This window comes from Hoplias malabaricus, chromosome 13, assembly GCF_029633855.1.
Source record: "Hoplias malabaricus isolate fHopMal1 chromosome 13, fHopMal1.hap1, whole genome shotgun sequence".
In the NCBI taxonomy this organism is placed as follows: Eukaryota; Metazoa; Chordata; class Actinopteri; order Characiformes; family Erythrinidae; genus Hoplias; species Hoplias malabaricus.
Window position 1 is genome coordinate 3,159,761 of NC_089812.1, and position 15,778 is coordinate 3,175,538.

At 42.3% G+C, this 15,778-nt stretch overlaps 1 protein-coding gene across 3 annotated transcripts; it reads left to right on the plus strand.

Moving 5' to 3' along the window:
• Nucleotides 1-7: 7 nt before the first annotated feature.
• On the plus strand, nt 8-15,246 carry LOC136665180 (centriolar coiled-coil protein of 110 kDa-like). 3 transcript variants are annotated; one of them, XR_010795204.1, is made up of 13 exons: nt 8-191; nt 2,077-2,225; nt 3,927-4,998; nt 7,071-7,195; nt 7,364-7,496; nt 7,755-7,864; nt 8,416-8,532; nt 9,057-9,158; nt 9,271-9,387; nt 9,974-10,050; nt 11,159-11,224; nt 12,454-12,743; nt 14,327-15,246. XR_010795204.1 is itself a non-coding variant. In XM_066642768.1 (12 exons), exons 2-12 carry the CDS (start codon nt 2,082-2,084, stop codon nt 12,527-12,529), a joined length of 2,139 nt encoding a protein of 712 aa, XP_066498865.1. In that variant the 5' UTR covers nt 8-191; nt 2,077-2,081; the 3' UTR covers nt 12,530-12,818. The 3 variants fall into 3 exon arrangements, 2 of the variants coding, with proteins under 2 accessions (XP_066498865.1, XP_066498867.1); XM_066642768.1 differs by lacking the exon at nt 14,327-15,246 and having other exon boundaries at nt 12,454-12,818; XM_066642770.1 differs by lacking the exons at nt 8-191; nt 14,327-15,246 and adding an exon at nt 1,427-1,543 and having other exon boundaries at nt 12,454-12,818.
• Nucleotides 15,247-15,778: the final 532 nt, after the last annotated feature.

A 15,778-nucleotide genomic window follows, 5' to 3' on the forward strand; every position in this document is an offset into this window, starting at 1 on the left:
TGCTCGGGAGAAGCGGAGTCAGTGATTTGTGTATAACGCGGTAGAAATAACGCAGATAGAGGAGAGGGAAACAGCAGCTGGGAATGTAAAAGGCATATTTAATAAAAACAGACGTTATTACACAGATATGACTTTGGAGGACTCGTATAATCACATTTCATTTCGTCCCTGACAGAATAACGGACATAACGGTAAGAGAGGCAGGCCGAGCGCTGAGGTATCAGCAGATGTTTAAACAATTAGCATCAGCTAAAGCCTCGTCTCGATATTAGCCTGTGTACGTTTATAAGATTTAATCGTTATTCTCGTACCGTTACAGGCGCTGTTTGTAGGTTAGGCGACACCTCTGTTATTGTAGGCTGCTGTTTACCCCATCGTTTATATCCAGGTGTTAAGGTGGTGTTCACTAAACAATTACCGACGCAAAATTCACTAAGAGACGAATTCCTTCACAGTCACCGTCTTTGTGTTTTGCGTTTCCTCATGTCGGTTACCGAGAGACCGAGGGGGGCTTTTGAGAATGTCTCAGGAGCTATAGAGTAAATGTGGAAGCATACAGAGCCCCTAAGATGTCTGTAGGTATTTAAAAAATATACTTAGAAGCAGAAAAAGTGTTGGCTTCATTAGCCAGTTTTGGATAACCTTTGAAAATGAGGTCACTGTGGTTTCTAAGGTGTGGTTATGCTGTTCCTAAGGTGCTCAAAATGGTAACCATGGTGTTGCTATGTCGTTATTAAGGTAATCCGTGACGCTAAGGTGCGGTTATGATGTTGGTGTGGTATTCCAAGTGGTTGCTAAGGTTTTGCCAGGCTGTCGGTGCGCTACCCCAGATGATTTGCTCCTGGGGCTTACCTTAGTGTAATTAAATTTGACAGCACTGTTTGAAATCAGAGGGGGAGTTAAGGGTGTTTATTTTCCTACCCTCCTACTCACGTTACATAGTGCAGTTTCTGCTGTTTTGAGCCCAATGTACCAACAAGGTACCAACGACAGTGGCTCTATTCTCCCTATCACAGCTCTGTGATTTTTAAGCAACATATTATGTAGTGTTCCTTTGTGAGATCCTTATCAGATGGAATTGAGTTCAAACTCACATCCCATTCATTATATGTGTTAAAACTGCATACTTTCTTATCTATATTTCACCCTGCTCTTCAGTGGTCCGGACCCCATTAAGACCCTCACAGAGCAGGTGTGTTGTGGTGGTGGATCATTCTCAGTGCTCCAGTGACACTGATGTGGTGGTGCTGGGTTAGTACATTGTGCTGGTGTAGCTACTAGAGTTTTTAAACCCTTTGTCCACTCTGTGAGACACTCCTCCCTCGTTGGTCCACCTTGTAGATGTAAAGTCAGAGACAGTAGCTCATCTGCCGCTGCACAGTGTGTGTCGGCCGTCCTCTAGTCCTTCATCAGTGACACAGGATATTGGATATTTTTGTTTGGTGGACTATTTTCAGCTGAGCAGTGACACTGATGATGACCCTTGATGATGCCACACTCATAGTTATGAGAAGCATGCCAACCTACAGGATAAGGCTCTAGAGTAAGTTTATCTAAAGCGTAAAGTATAAACTGAGCCTCGAGGATAAACCTCCCCCAGGATACACCCCAATAACAAAAACCGTGCAAGGATAAAAAAAAAATGTAGTAATGACTGCAAAAAGGGCACATAAAATGCACATAAAAAATGTTACTACAAAATGACAAAGAGACATACATGAAACTTACAGCCAAATATATATAATTTTTCAATAGTTTTTCTAAGGTGTTGTTAGGAAGCTTGTATGGTATCCCAGGTGATTGCTAATGTGTTGTGAGGTTGTTGTGGTTTCCAAGGTGTCTCTTCTCTAAGGTGTCAGTCATGTTTGTAGTGTTTTTTAAATTCTAGTGTGTAGTAGAGCACTGAACAGTACGTATGTGACTGGAATCAAACTTTTTTTGTACTCTGAATGAGTAACTCTACATTGAGACATTGCTAAATAGCACCCAGAATTCATTGAAGATGCTTTGTGACAACGCCAGCTGTGAAAATCACTAAATAAATAAAAAATGAATTGAACTTGTCTTCCTTTTAAGGAAACATGCAGAGCTACGAAGAGTTCTGTTTGTGCAGTTTGGCTAAACTACAGTGTGAAAGGATGTACATCAACAGCTGTCTCACATCTGGCCAAAGGATGGACACTTCTCTCATCTGTTTCAGTGGGAGGCCAGTTTTGTCACCTGTGGTGAGTAAAACAGCTCAGTAATTCTATCACTGAACTAGCAGATGGTGTATGAATAGGACAAGGAAAAAAAATCTTACCTAAACTTCAGTGGAATCCAATGGAAAAAATATTTAATTCAAAGTAGTTTTAGAGCATTTCTGTGGGTTCATAACATTTTCACACAGTGTGAAGGAGAGCTGCTGAGTTCAAATGGTGCAAACTAACAACTGAAAAAATGGAGATACATGTTTTTTGATATAAATTATGTAATTACTAAATTACTGACAAAATAACAAAACTCTGAGCATTTCTGGCTGGCACCGTAAGTGTATAATATTAAAATCCTTAAATCTGTGCTATCCATTCATTCATTCATTATCTGTAACCCTTATCCAGTTCAGGGTCACAGTGGGTCCAGAGTCTACCTGGAATCATTGGGCGCAAGGCAGAAATACACCTTGGAGGGGGCGCCAGTCCTTCACAGGGCAACACAGACACACACATTCACTCACACCTACGGACACTTTTGAGTCACCAATCCACCTACCAACGTGTGTTTTTGGACTGTAGGAGGAAACCAGAGCACCCGGAGGAAACCCACGCAGACACAGAGAGAACACACCACACTCCTCACAGACAGTCACCCGGAGGAAACCCACGCAGACACAGAGAGAACACACCACACTCCTCACAGACAGTCACCCGGAGGAAACCCACGCAGACACAGAGAGAACACACCACACTCCTCACAGACAGTCACCCGGAGGAAACCCACGCAGACACAGGGAGAACACACCACACTCCTCACAGACAGTCACCCGGAGGAAACCCACACAGACACAGGGAGAACACACCACACTCCTCACAGACAGTCACCCGGAGGAAACCCACGCAGACACAGAGAGAACACACCACACTCCTCACAGACAGTCACCCGGAGGAAACCCACGCAGACACAGAGAGAACACACCACACTCCTCACAGACAGTCACCCGGAGGAAACCCACGCAGACACAGAGAGAACACACCACACTCCTCACAGACAGTCACCCGGAGGAAACCCACGCAGACACAGGGAGAACACACCACACTCCTCACAGACAGTCACCCGGAGCGGGAATCGAACCCACAACCTCCAGGCCCCTGGAGCTGTGTGACTGCGACACTTTTTAACTCTAGCTACCTTTATAACAAAAGCTAATGCTAGCCATGTGTACCCTTCTGAAGACAGGCCATTCCTTTGACTTTTTTAAAACAAAAATGTTACATGGCATTGTTTTTACTCACTTTATTTGCATGGGCTTTTTCTTTTGTTCTTTGGTTTTCTCCCAAAATCTAAGAAACAAAACATTTTCCTTAGTTGCTTGGCTATTTGAAGTTGCTCACGTGTGTGAGTGTGTGTTGCCCTTTGATGGACTTGCACCTTGCCCACAGTGTAGTTTTATGAAAATGTTTGTTTTTCAGATATAACACTATTTTACTCTTAATATCACCACTCATAAAAGCTCAGGAGGCACAAGCGGTTGTATAATTTTAAGAAAAAAGCATATGTATTTCCATTTTAACCCTTGCTTCTTATTGCTTCTTATTGAATTGATAAGTTTCTTTATAACACTACGAATATTTGTTTAAAAAATGGAATCCCTTCTTAACCTTGTAAAAGTCGAAAAGCCTGAGTGTGCTGTTAGTAAAATATTGATCTTTGTCTGTGTATATGTCTAGCTGAGTGAGAAGCAGCGAAGGGAAATGGCTCAATACAGAGAGACGGCTGCAAGACTGGAGGCTGCAAGGCAAGCTACATGTAGGAAAAACCTCCTAAACCGAGTTCAGAAGGTTTTGGACAACAGAGTGAATGCATTTACTGCACCTGAACCTTCCAAGCCCTTAAACAATGGAGGAGATGTACTGACCACCATCCGACTTGTGTCTCCAATAGAGGTCTTGAGCAAAAACGTTGGGGAACAAATAGAGAGGGATGATGAGAGTGGAAGTGAAGAAATAAGCCTACAGAGTCTACTGCGGAGATCACGGGAGTACATTGCAAAGGAGCAGTGTTGTCGAGGGGCAATTGTGAGCAGCAAGTCACAGAGTCTCTCAGATAAAGAGAAAGAGAAGGTTAACCCTGTGGTTGAAAATGACACCAACGTACCTTGCTACATTCAGTACCGCAGTCCTCTCAGCCCAGGCCAACCCCAAACTCAGAGTTTTAAAGGGCTTATACCAGCGACTGATCCCCTACTTGGCCTTGACTTATCTGCATGCCCTCCACCAAAGAGCTTTGAAAACATGGAGGTTAGTCTAAGCCCTAGGCCCCATCGTGGGAGACCCCGTCCAGTATCAACAGGCGATATCCTTTTCTCATTCAATGGCAGTCCCAACGAGCCAGGCTTCACAGCTAAGGGGAGGTCTCCAGAGAGCGCCCTACCATCAGGAATCGAGAGGAGGCTTTTAGAAGTGGAAGGAGTAAGTGCAAGTCGTCGCGCCAGCCATTCTGGGTCCAGCCCATTGGGTGAGAGAGGTACTATTATCTGTAGTCCAGAAACAGGATATGACCTTACTGAGACTGGGTTTCGAAGGCGGTGTCACACCCTGAACACTAATCTGGGTCCACCTCATTGGAGCCCTATAGACAGAAGCCAGGAAAGAGTTCCTCGCTTTATGGCAGGCGTTCCTCAGAGGACTCCCCCTCGCCGCTCCCCTCCTGACGTCTCAAACTCCTCATGTCAAATCAAACAGCAGCCAGTGACTGAGGGAGACGCCTTTATCGGGACAATACTGGGCGAGACTAGAACAGGTAAGAGAAGGGAAGACGTGAAGGCAAATATATGACAAGAATTAAAAAAATATATCAAAAAGCATACAGAATGTTATTTTTAAACATTATTAAATTAAAAATAGTGAACTAATACACCTTTGATGCATCCAAGCCAAAAATGTTCATTAATTAATACTGTTCTTTTAAGTGCGGATATGTAACATTGGGTATGTAAATGTGTAGATATGTAACATTGCCATATCAGAATATACTACATACTAATGCTATACAGTATGTACTAGGTACTAACCTTAAAGTTTGAGTCCCACAGGCTAGTACACAAAATATTAACATGCTATGTCGTTTCTTACTAACTGTTGCTATGACAATACACGTCATTCCAATCTGCAGCAGCCACATTGTCTGTCATAAAATAATAGTTTCTGCACCAAAATAGTGCAAGGTATGTCAGATAATAAAACCATTTATATTCGATATAAGCTTATTTAGGGCGGCATAGTGGTGCAGCAGGTGGGTGTCGCAGTCACACAGCTCCAGGGACCTGAAGGTTGTGGGTTTGAGTCCTGCTCCGTGTGGCTGTTTGTGAGGAGTGTGGTGTGTTCTCCCTGTGTCTGCGTGGGTTTCCTCCGGGTGACTGTCTGTGAGGAGTGTGGTGTGTTCTCCCTGTGTCTGGGTGGGTTTCCTCCGGGTGACTGTCTGTGAGGAGTGTGGTGTGTTTTCTCTGTGTCTGTGTGGGTTTCCTCCAGGTGACTGTCTGTGAGGAGTGTGGTGTGTTCTCTCTGTGTCTGCGTGGGTTTCCTCCGGGTGACTGTCTGTGAGGAGGGTGGTGTGTTCTCCCTGTGTCTGTGTGGGTTTCCTCCGGGTGACTGTCTGTGAGGAGTGTGGTGTGTTCTCCCTGTGTCTGCGTGGGTTACCTCTGGGTGACTGTCTGTGAGGAGTGTGGTGTGTTCTCCCTGTGTCTGCGTGGGTTTCCTCCGGGTGACTGTCTGTGAGGAGTGTGGTGTGTTCTCCCTGTGTCTGCGTGGGTTTCCTCCGGGTGACTGTCTGTGAGGAGTGTGGTGTGTTCTCCCTGTGTCTGCGTGGGTTTCCTCTGGGTGACTGTCTGTGAGGAGTGTGGTGTGTTCTCCCTGTGTCTGCGTGGGTTTCCTCTGGGTGACTGTCTGTGAGGAGTGTGGTGTGTTCTCCCTGTGTCTGCGTGGGTTTCCTCCGGGTGCTCCAATTTCCTCCCACGCTCCAAAAACACACATTGGTAGGTGGATTGGTGACTCAAAAAGTGTCCGTCTGTGAGCTTCTGAATGTAAACAAACCAGAGGGAACTGCAGTTCCCCACAATCGTAGATGTTCCGTAGATGTGCACAATTGGGATGCATCTTTAGTGTCATCAGAAAAAGAGCACATTTCTCCTGTACTTTAAGTTTACTGTGATTCCTGGCTCATTCCTGTTTTAACTTCCCCTCAGTGTTGCCCACATTCTAAGTGTAGTGAGAGTCACTACACTGTGTGTGTTAGATAGTTGTGTTTTGTAAGTGTGCAACATGTGTTTGTTTGCAAGTTGTAGGCAATTTACAGAATATGTTCCAATGAAATAATATTAATTTCTTTCTTAATCCACAAGATGGTGCACTTTATGCTGAGATTAATCAAAGAGTTTTGACATGGCTCTGGTACTAGACAAGACCAAAAGTACAAACACACTTAGGCTTTCGGTCTTTCTCAAATACACACATTCCATTTGAACATGCAGTACTTTAGTCTGTTCAGTTAGGGCACCTACAGGACTTAGTTTACATTTAGTGTTTTTTTCCCAGTGATTAGGGGGTGTGTCCCAATTCTTTTGTCCATATCGTTTTTAAAACACTTTAAATGCTTTATACTAGGAACTCGCTGTCTGTCACTGTTGTTATTCCCTGACACATCACATCTTATCCGTGTCACAAACAGTGCACATCAAATGAATATGATGAAAAAAGAAATTCAAATGTGCGATAGAGACTGAGGTTTTGAGAAATGGCACGGATACAGAGGTCTAACTGTAAGTGTGTGATATGTTTATATTGTATAAGGTGAAATGTAATGCATTTCTTTCTCAGACGAGGTGCAATGGCGAGTGCAAGCTATTGGAGAGATGCAGAGGTGTTTGAAAGACGAGCAGCATGCTTTACAGATGTCTCTGCTTATGGCTAAACAGGAGAGAGAGCAACAGCGCATGCAGCAGGTCGGTACAGGTCCTCTGACGGGCCATTTTATTAGTAAAATCAATGAGCTTTGTTGTAAAAGAACTGACGGGTTAATATACACCACACCATGAAAAGTGGCACTGCAACAAAAGATCAATATTATTCATGTGGATGATAATTTTGTATGTTGTCTATGTTTTTTACAGGGGCTAGAAGATAAAGAGAGGCAGCTGAGGGATCTGGATGAGTGGAAGGCAGTTAGTGAGTGTTATTCCTATAGCACCTCATGCCCTATTAGCCCAGCTGAGATATCACCTGGATGCTCCACCCCCTACATAGGTATTTCACCACCAGTGCTGTACAATGTACCACTCAAAACAATGAAAAAAGGGTTAACTTGGATATCTATTTAAATTTCATGCGAGTTAAGCAAGGCCTACACTACACTTACAGTGGCAATGTCTGTGATGGTGGGTAATTGCTGTTCTCTTGTTTGTTTACATTCAGCAGCTCTGCATCTTTTCTCAGATACAGTCTGTTTAAAGGGTGTTTCACAATGACCCTTTCTTTCTCTTTTTATTTATGATCTTCTTACAGGTCTCCACTCTCCTATTTCTTTGGGTCCTATAAATCCTTCCATCACACCTCCAGTTTACTTATGGCAGCTGAATCCAGGAGCAAACAGATGCAGGAACCGATTGAGCCAGGTGTGTGTGATAGAAACATGTTTTTAGGTTTTGTGTAAACATGAATATGGCACCATATTATAATATATATATAATATAGAATTGCTGAAACAGCATCAGTATCCTGGCACCTATCATTTAGTTCAAGAATGTACACATAATATATATTTAATTACACCTACGTTTTGTTAAATGACCCTTTCTGCAGTGCTCCCTTTTGTAGATAAGAATAATTTTAAGCCCCCACCCCCCAAACATGCCTTAGTATTTGACTTGCTATGTAGAGACCCTGTTCCACATAGATTCACAAAAATTCCTGACATTATCAGGAAACACATTTTGATATTTAATTTTTAATTTTATACTTTAAAATAGACAATAAACCACAGAAAATGTAGCAAAATTCTATCAAATTATTAACACATTAATACTTATTCAATATTCCTAAACTACAATTCTGACGATATCCACGATATGCTGAAACCAATAATGATGATGCTTATTAATAATGAATCGTAAAATCAGCCACATTATGTGTTTCAATTAACTGTTTTTATGGTTCCTTTTTGGAGGTTTTAAGCCCAGAGCAGCAGAGGGCACTTTGTCGACTCAGTGCCATCGTCCGAGGGTTCCTCACTCGGCAGCTTCTGAAGACTGAAAAAGTCAAAAACCTGCGTCAAACAGTAAAGGTGTAACTTTAAAGTATGAATACATTGGAAAACACGAGGACTGGCAGAACAATCTGCATGATTTCAGAATTAGAATTAAAATCAGAATTAGAATGTCTTTATTGGACTCCGCATTTAACCCAATTCATGCAGTGAAACACACATTTACACACACTAGTGAACACTAGGGGGCAGTGAGCACACATGCCTGGCAGCACCCAGGGGACGATCAAACCAGCAACCTTCCAATTACAAGCTCAGTTCCCTGACCACCAGGCCACGGCTGCCCCCATCAGCCTCTAGATGCACTAAGAAGTTCACCTGCAGTTTTGAGTTACTCAGAGGTTTTTAGTGACAACTTTTAGTAAAAAATCTTTTATTGGGATGGTATATTTACAATATTTTTAATTGAGTAGGGATTTAGGCTACTCTTACCCCCCCCCTCTTCCTGTAGGTTATGCGAAGTTAAAATCTATTCCATTTAGAATTTAGTAAATAAATGTATTTTTTTATTAATTTATTAGGCTCCATGCTTGTCTTTGCAGGACACACAGGAGTTTATTTCCTCTTTTAATAAAGAAGCACCACAGAAAAAAAACCCTCTCTCAGAGCAGGATGTTTCTTTACAAGAGAGAGTCAGAGCTCAGGTAAAGATAATAAAAGTCCAGCCTTTACATACGTAATGCCTGATTTGCCTTTTTTACAGGCGTTTCAGGCTTTGGAATGTGATTGACTGTGTGTTTTGCATGTCTCCTGCAGCTGCGTGCAGCACTGTTTGACATTCATGACATATTCTTTGAGATGACTCTGGAGGAACGGTTGGCTCTGCTCAAACAGGACAGAGAGCTTTGCAACGAGAGGAAACTTCGAGAGATGGTAACAACTGAAACTTTTCTATTCCTTGAAATGTTCAGAGGCTTATCACTGAAGGGAGGTATTGTTCTCCCTGTATACGGTAAACAACTTGATAATCAATGAAATCCTTTGAATCTTTGGCTGACAGGGAAACAATTAATTACGTACCGTACTGTGGTCCCAAAATACACGTTGGTAAGTGGATTGGTGACTCAAAAGTTTCCATAGGTGTGAATGTGTGAGTGTGTGTCGCACTGTGAAGGACTGGCGCCCCCTCCAGGGTGTGTTCCCGCCTTGCGCCCAGTGATGCCGTGTAGGCTCCGGACCCACCGTGACCCTGAACTGGATAAGGGTTACAGATAATGAATGAATGAATGAATGAATATATTATAGAGCAGTTTACGGCACTGTAAATGCCCAAGGGACTTGAATTACACACGTTGCCAGAAATAACTGAAGAAAACCTGCTATAAAAACTGACTGAACGGGACCCTTTAAGTTGTACATAAAGCTGAGTGCTGTTTAAATATGCAAAATTGTGTCTGATTTCTAAAATCTAAGTACTAAAGCTGCATGGCAATATCTGAAATGGTTCGTTCATCAACAGGAAAAAGCCAAGAGCCCAAAAGAGAAGACAAGTTTGTCTGCCGCCACCCAGAAGGTTCTAGATAGAAAAAAACAGAGGTGAGACATAAAGCTTCTTTATCTACACTGTGTGTCCAAAGAGCTCAACTGCTTTTAGGCTGCACCTTTGTATACACGGATGTTATAAACCATGCACACCCATGGCTTATATAAACATCATAGGAAAGTAGGACATGTAATGGGATGCTTTGGAGCTGCTGCACATGAACTTGAGTTTCACCGTGCTCAGGGCCCCAGCACTGGGCTGTGGAGCAGTGGAACTGTGTAGTGATGTAGCTCCATTCACTACGTCTTTGTCATTTAAAACTAATCATCCCTGTCCACAGTAATACTCTTATGGCTGAATGCCAACTATTTCTTACAGAAATGTTCCAAGACGAAGTCTAAATCATTTCAAAGAGTAGAAGCAGTTGCTTCAACAAAAGGAAGATAAATTGCCAGTACAGCTTTTATTAAGAAGAAATGTTTACCTCAAGAAGGTGACCACAAACATTTATCTGAGAAAAGCAGTTTTATTTGTACAGCAGTTGTGTCTCAGATACAAGGCTACAGCTGTGCTGGAATAGATAGGCCAGATATTTCTTTATTTAAATACAGTATTAGAAAGATCCTAATAACAAAGCAGATGTTTAAAGATTTAATAGATGAGACTCACAGATTAAAATAGTTTTTAATACAGTTTTTATAGCAAATAGAAATACAGGGGTTAGTCAATGAAAGTGAATCACCTGTCATTGTAGTGTGGGAGGTTTCATGGCTAAATTGGAGCAGCCTGGTGGACAATCTTCATTAACTCCACACTGCACCAGTAAGACCATGTGCATCCAATGGTTCAAACATTGTGTCCTGAAGGCGGTGCCGTGTATCAGGACGACAACGCACCAATACACACAGCGAGACTGGTGAAAGACTGGTTTGATGAACATGAAAGTGAAGTTGAACATCTCCCATGGCCTGCACAGTCACCAGATCTAAATATTATTGAGCCACTTTGGGGTGTTTTGGAGGAGTCAGGAAACGTTTTCCTCCACCAGCATCACGTAGAGACCTGGCCACTGTCCTGCAAGAAGAATGGCTTCAAATCCCTCTGACCACTGTGCAAGTAAAATGTGAATTTGAAAGTGTTTATTTCTGAATATCTCCTCAGAGTGGGTGAGTCTCCAGGTCAGACCAGAAGGATACAACAGAAGCCCAGAAGCCCACTTACAAACAGGTGAGATTTGTAAAAAAAACACAAAGGCCAGTAGTGCCAGTAGAAATTGTGAATACAGTTTTGAAATATAAAAACATTTTAAAACACATTTCTGGTTCCTTTCACATCTCATTCAGTTTTGAGTCACTGATTTGCTTAGGGGGTCGGCACGGTGGCGCAGCAAGTAGTGTCGCAGTCACACAGCTACAGGGGCCTTGAGGATGTGGGTTCGATTCCCGCTCCGGGTGACTGTCTGTGAGGAGTGTGGTGTGTTCTCTCTGTGTCTGCGTGGGTTTCCTCCGGGTGACTGTCTGTGAGGAGTGTGGTGTGTTCTCTCTGTGTCTGCGTGGGTTTCCTCCGGGTGACTGTCTGTGAGGAGTGTGGTGTGTTCTCCCTGTGTCTGCGTGGGTTTCCTCCGGGTGACTGTCTGTGAGGAGTGTGGTGTGTTCTCTCTGTGTCTGCGTGGGTTTCCTCCGGGTGACTGTCTATGAGGAGTGTGGTGTGTTCTCTCTGTGTCTGTGTGGGTTTCCTCCGGGTGACTGTGAGGAGTGTGGTGTGTTCTCCCTGTGTCTGCGTGGGTTTCCTCCGGGGGCTCCGGTTTCCTCCCACAGTTCAAAAACACACATTGGTAGATGGATTGGTGACTCAAAAGTGTCCGTAGGTGTGTGTGTGTGTGTGTGTGTGTTGCCCTGTGAAGGACTGGCGCCCCCTCCAGGGTGTATTTCCGCCTTGCGCCCAACGACTCCAGGTAGGCTCTGAACCCGCCGCGACCCTGAACTGGATAAGGGTTATGTGTACATCTGGAGCGATTCTGGGTTTTTTCTCCATATTCCCATGTTACTGTTTACATTAGCAGAGGGTGTTTAGAGCCTGATGCTAATATATTCATCTCAGGACTATAGATGACTGTGGGTGTGTGAAAGAGAGAGAGACAGAGGTGTTCATTTGCACAATTGCTTTTTTTGTTCTAACACATTTTCTTATTTTAAGGAGTCATGTCTTTGCTTGATACCTGAGACTGGTGTGTGTGTGTGTGTGTGAGAATGAGCAAGAGCAAAAGGCAATACAGAGAGAATGAAGATTTAAAAAGAACAAAGTAAAGTAAGACAGTAAAACAAAACTTTTTACGTTCTCGTGTGGACATCAGTATATTCAAAAATTCTGTTGGTGTGGACCAAGCTTTTTTGAAAACTGAGCCTGAGAATGTGTAATGTACAGAAATGTTTTATTCTGTATTTGTATTTTTGCAGGGGTTTGCAGCGGAAGACTCCTGAGGAGCGCATGAAGCACTCGGACAGTCTGAAGAAGCAACATTCGCTTGGTTAAAGTGTTCAACGCTCTGCACCTTGACAACAACACACCCTGCCAATGATGTGATAAACTAAATAGTGCCACTTGGAGAGCAGATTTTAAGATGTGAATGAATGAGTCGGATCACATCTTAAAACATATTGCTGGCCTTAGTGAATGTGAATATACTTACCCAGCTAGAGGTGCTAAACACAGTGCCAGGAAAGTGAGATTTGAATTTACTCAAGCAGTAAGTCTTTTAAACTAGAGATTAAATACAAAAAACTTAATTAAATATCAGTAATAAACTGTGTTTCATTACTGAGCTTCCCTGAATATATATATATATATATATATATAGGGTGGGTCATTTATATGGATACACCTTAATAAAATGGGAATGGCTGGTGATATTAACTTCCTGTTTGTGGCACATTAGTATATGGGAGGGGGAGGGGGACTTTTCAAGATGGGTGGTGACCATGGCAGCCATTTTGAAGTCTGCCATTTTGGATCCAACTTTTGTTCTTTCAATGGGAAGAGGGTCATGTGACACATCAAACGTACTGGGAATTTCACAAGAAAAACAATGGTGTGCTTGGTTTTAACGTAACTTTATTCTTTCATGAGTTATTTACAAGTTTCTGTCCACTTATAAAATGTGTTCAAAGTGCTGCCCATTGTGTTGGATTGCCAATGAAACCCTCTTCTCCCACTCTGTACACACTGATAGCAACACCGCAGGAGAAATGCTAGCACAGGCTTCCAGTATCCGTAGTTTCAGGGGCTGCACGTCTCGTATCTTCACTGCATAGACAATTGCCTTCAGATGACCCCAAAGATAAAAGTCTAAAGGGGTCAGATCAGGAGACCTTGGGGGCCATTCAACTGGCCCACGACGACCAATCCACTTTCCAGGAAACTGTTCATCTAGGAATGTTTGGACCTGACACCCATAATGTGGTGGTGCACCGTCTTGCTGGAAAAACTCAGGGAACGTGCCAGCTTCAGTGCATAAAGAGGAAAACACATCATCATGTAGCGATTTCGCATATCCAGTGGCCTTGAGGTTTCCATTGATGAAGAATGGCCCCACTATCTTTGTACCCCATATACCACACCATACCATCAAGATGTGCAGCATCTGAAACTACGGACATTGGAAGCCTGTGCTAGCATTTCTCCTGCGGTGTTGCTATCAGTGTGTGAAGAGTGGGAGAAGAGGGTTGCATTGACAATCCAACACAACGGGGCAGCACTTTGAACACGTTTTATAAGTGGTCAGAAACTTGTAAATAACTCATGAAAGAATAAAGTTACGTTAAAACCAAGCACACCATTGTTTTTCTTGTAAAATTCCCAATATTTTTGATGTGTCACATGACCCTCTTCCCATTGAAAAAACAAAAGTTGGATCCAAAATGGCCACCATGGTCACCACCCATCTTGAAAAGTTTCCCCCCTCCCATATACTAATGTGCCACAAACAGGAAGTTAATATCACCAACCATTCCCATTTTATTAAGGTGTATCCATATAAATGACCACCCTGTACATTTTCAGTACTAGTTTTGTCAAACCATTTGCTGCATTTTGTGTATTTAATCATGATTAATTGCTCTTGTTTTATTTGCTTATATTTGACCTTAAAGTATATACATTTCCTCTTTAAAATAAGTGCATTTATATGTGAAGTGAATGAAGAGAAAATGAACTATTTGAACATGAACGCATTAAATTTCCACGTGTTAACTTTGACAGCACTAAATACGTATAAAGCCCCCAAATAATATTGTGAGAAATCTGAATTTGAATTTGAATCTGAATCCTCAGACTCTGCTTCAGAATCCTTCTACTGTAAATCATTCTCAGAAGAATATAAAACATTTTCATGGTAAAGGAGAGGAAGCTACCCATCACTACCCCTGAATTCAGCAGAAGTAGTAGGCAACCAATCAATATAATGTACCGTAACACAAATCTCACCTCACCCTTTAGCTGTATTTGGTTCCAGATGCTAACACTCCGTTTCTAGAGGATACTGTGGTGCAAACAAGCGTGTGTTGTCTGTGGCCTCTGCACGGTTTTTAACCATCCTTAGAGGACATTTAACAGCGTAATGTGGAAAAAGGCCTGGGGCTCCATCCTGGCTCTGTCCAACTCAATCAAACGCACTTTGTTTTCCCACCTAATCAATTCCCTATTTATTTACACAGACCATGGTCTGGTTCATAGCTTCATTAACTGGATTTGAATCTACGTTTTTTTTTTTTTTAATGGAAAGCTGCTTTTAAATCAGAAAGACGTTGCTGACACAGTAGATGTGGATATATTGGAAAAAAACGACGTGGTTTGTTCAGGGAAACTGACTCATTAGTGTTGGATGATTCATTTAGATTCACAGAGGATCACAGAGGGTGAAACTCTGAGTAGTTCATATAAATATAAATTCTGTGTGTCGTAAGGTTAGTGGCTCTCGTGACACAAAAAATGACCGACACGTCCCCTCTCCCCCTCATCATCTCAACAACAACAACAGTGCTTTAAAAATAATATCAACGAATCTAAACTATCACTGCATCCTCGGTCCTTGACTAGATCTGAAATTGCAGGTGTCCACTCCGCAGCGCTGCCTAATGTGAATAATGCACGCACTCTAAACTAAATAAAGGTATGAAAATAAACGAACATTTATTTATAAAATATATTTACGAAAATAAACTGTTCAGACACAACATTGTCCACTACAATCAGAGCCATGTTTATTGTATGAAAATCCCTTAGGACACAAAATAGTTTTTATACATTCTTTAAAATAAAAAAAACATGAACCGTCTCATCTGTAGAAATCCTGGCTTTCCTTAGTTTTCTTTTACATCAGTTTCATCTTTGGTGTATCTCTACATCAGTGTCTTTATATCTGACTGTGGCCAGCAGGGGGAGCAGTGCATTCACCACTCCACCTCAAACTCTAGTTATTGGCTCCCAATCCTTCAGAAAGTCATTTTTTTTCATACTCACTACCAAAACATCTGCGTGAATTAGTGTGTCTTATGTAAATGATATGTAAATGAGGCCTGTTTGACTGGTGCTTGATTTCATGCACTGAAATTAATTCAGCAAATGCATTCAAGTATTGGGTTTTATTCCACAAAATATGAAAGATTCCTGAACATTTCATCATTCAACGCGCTCACATCTGCAGCAGTTTTTACATAACGCCGATGAATGAGGGACACTTTCAGTCCATATCTTTTACACCTCAACTGAAACACACTTAAATAG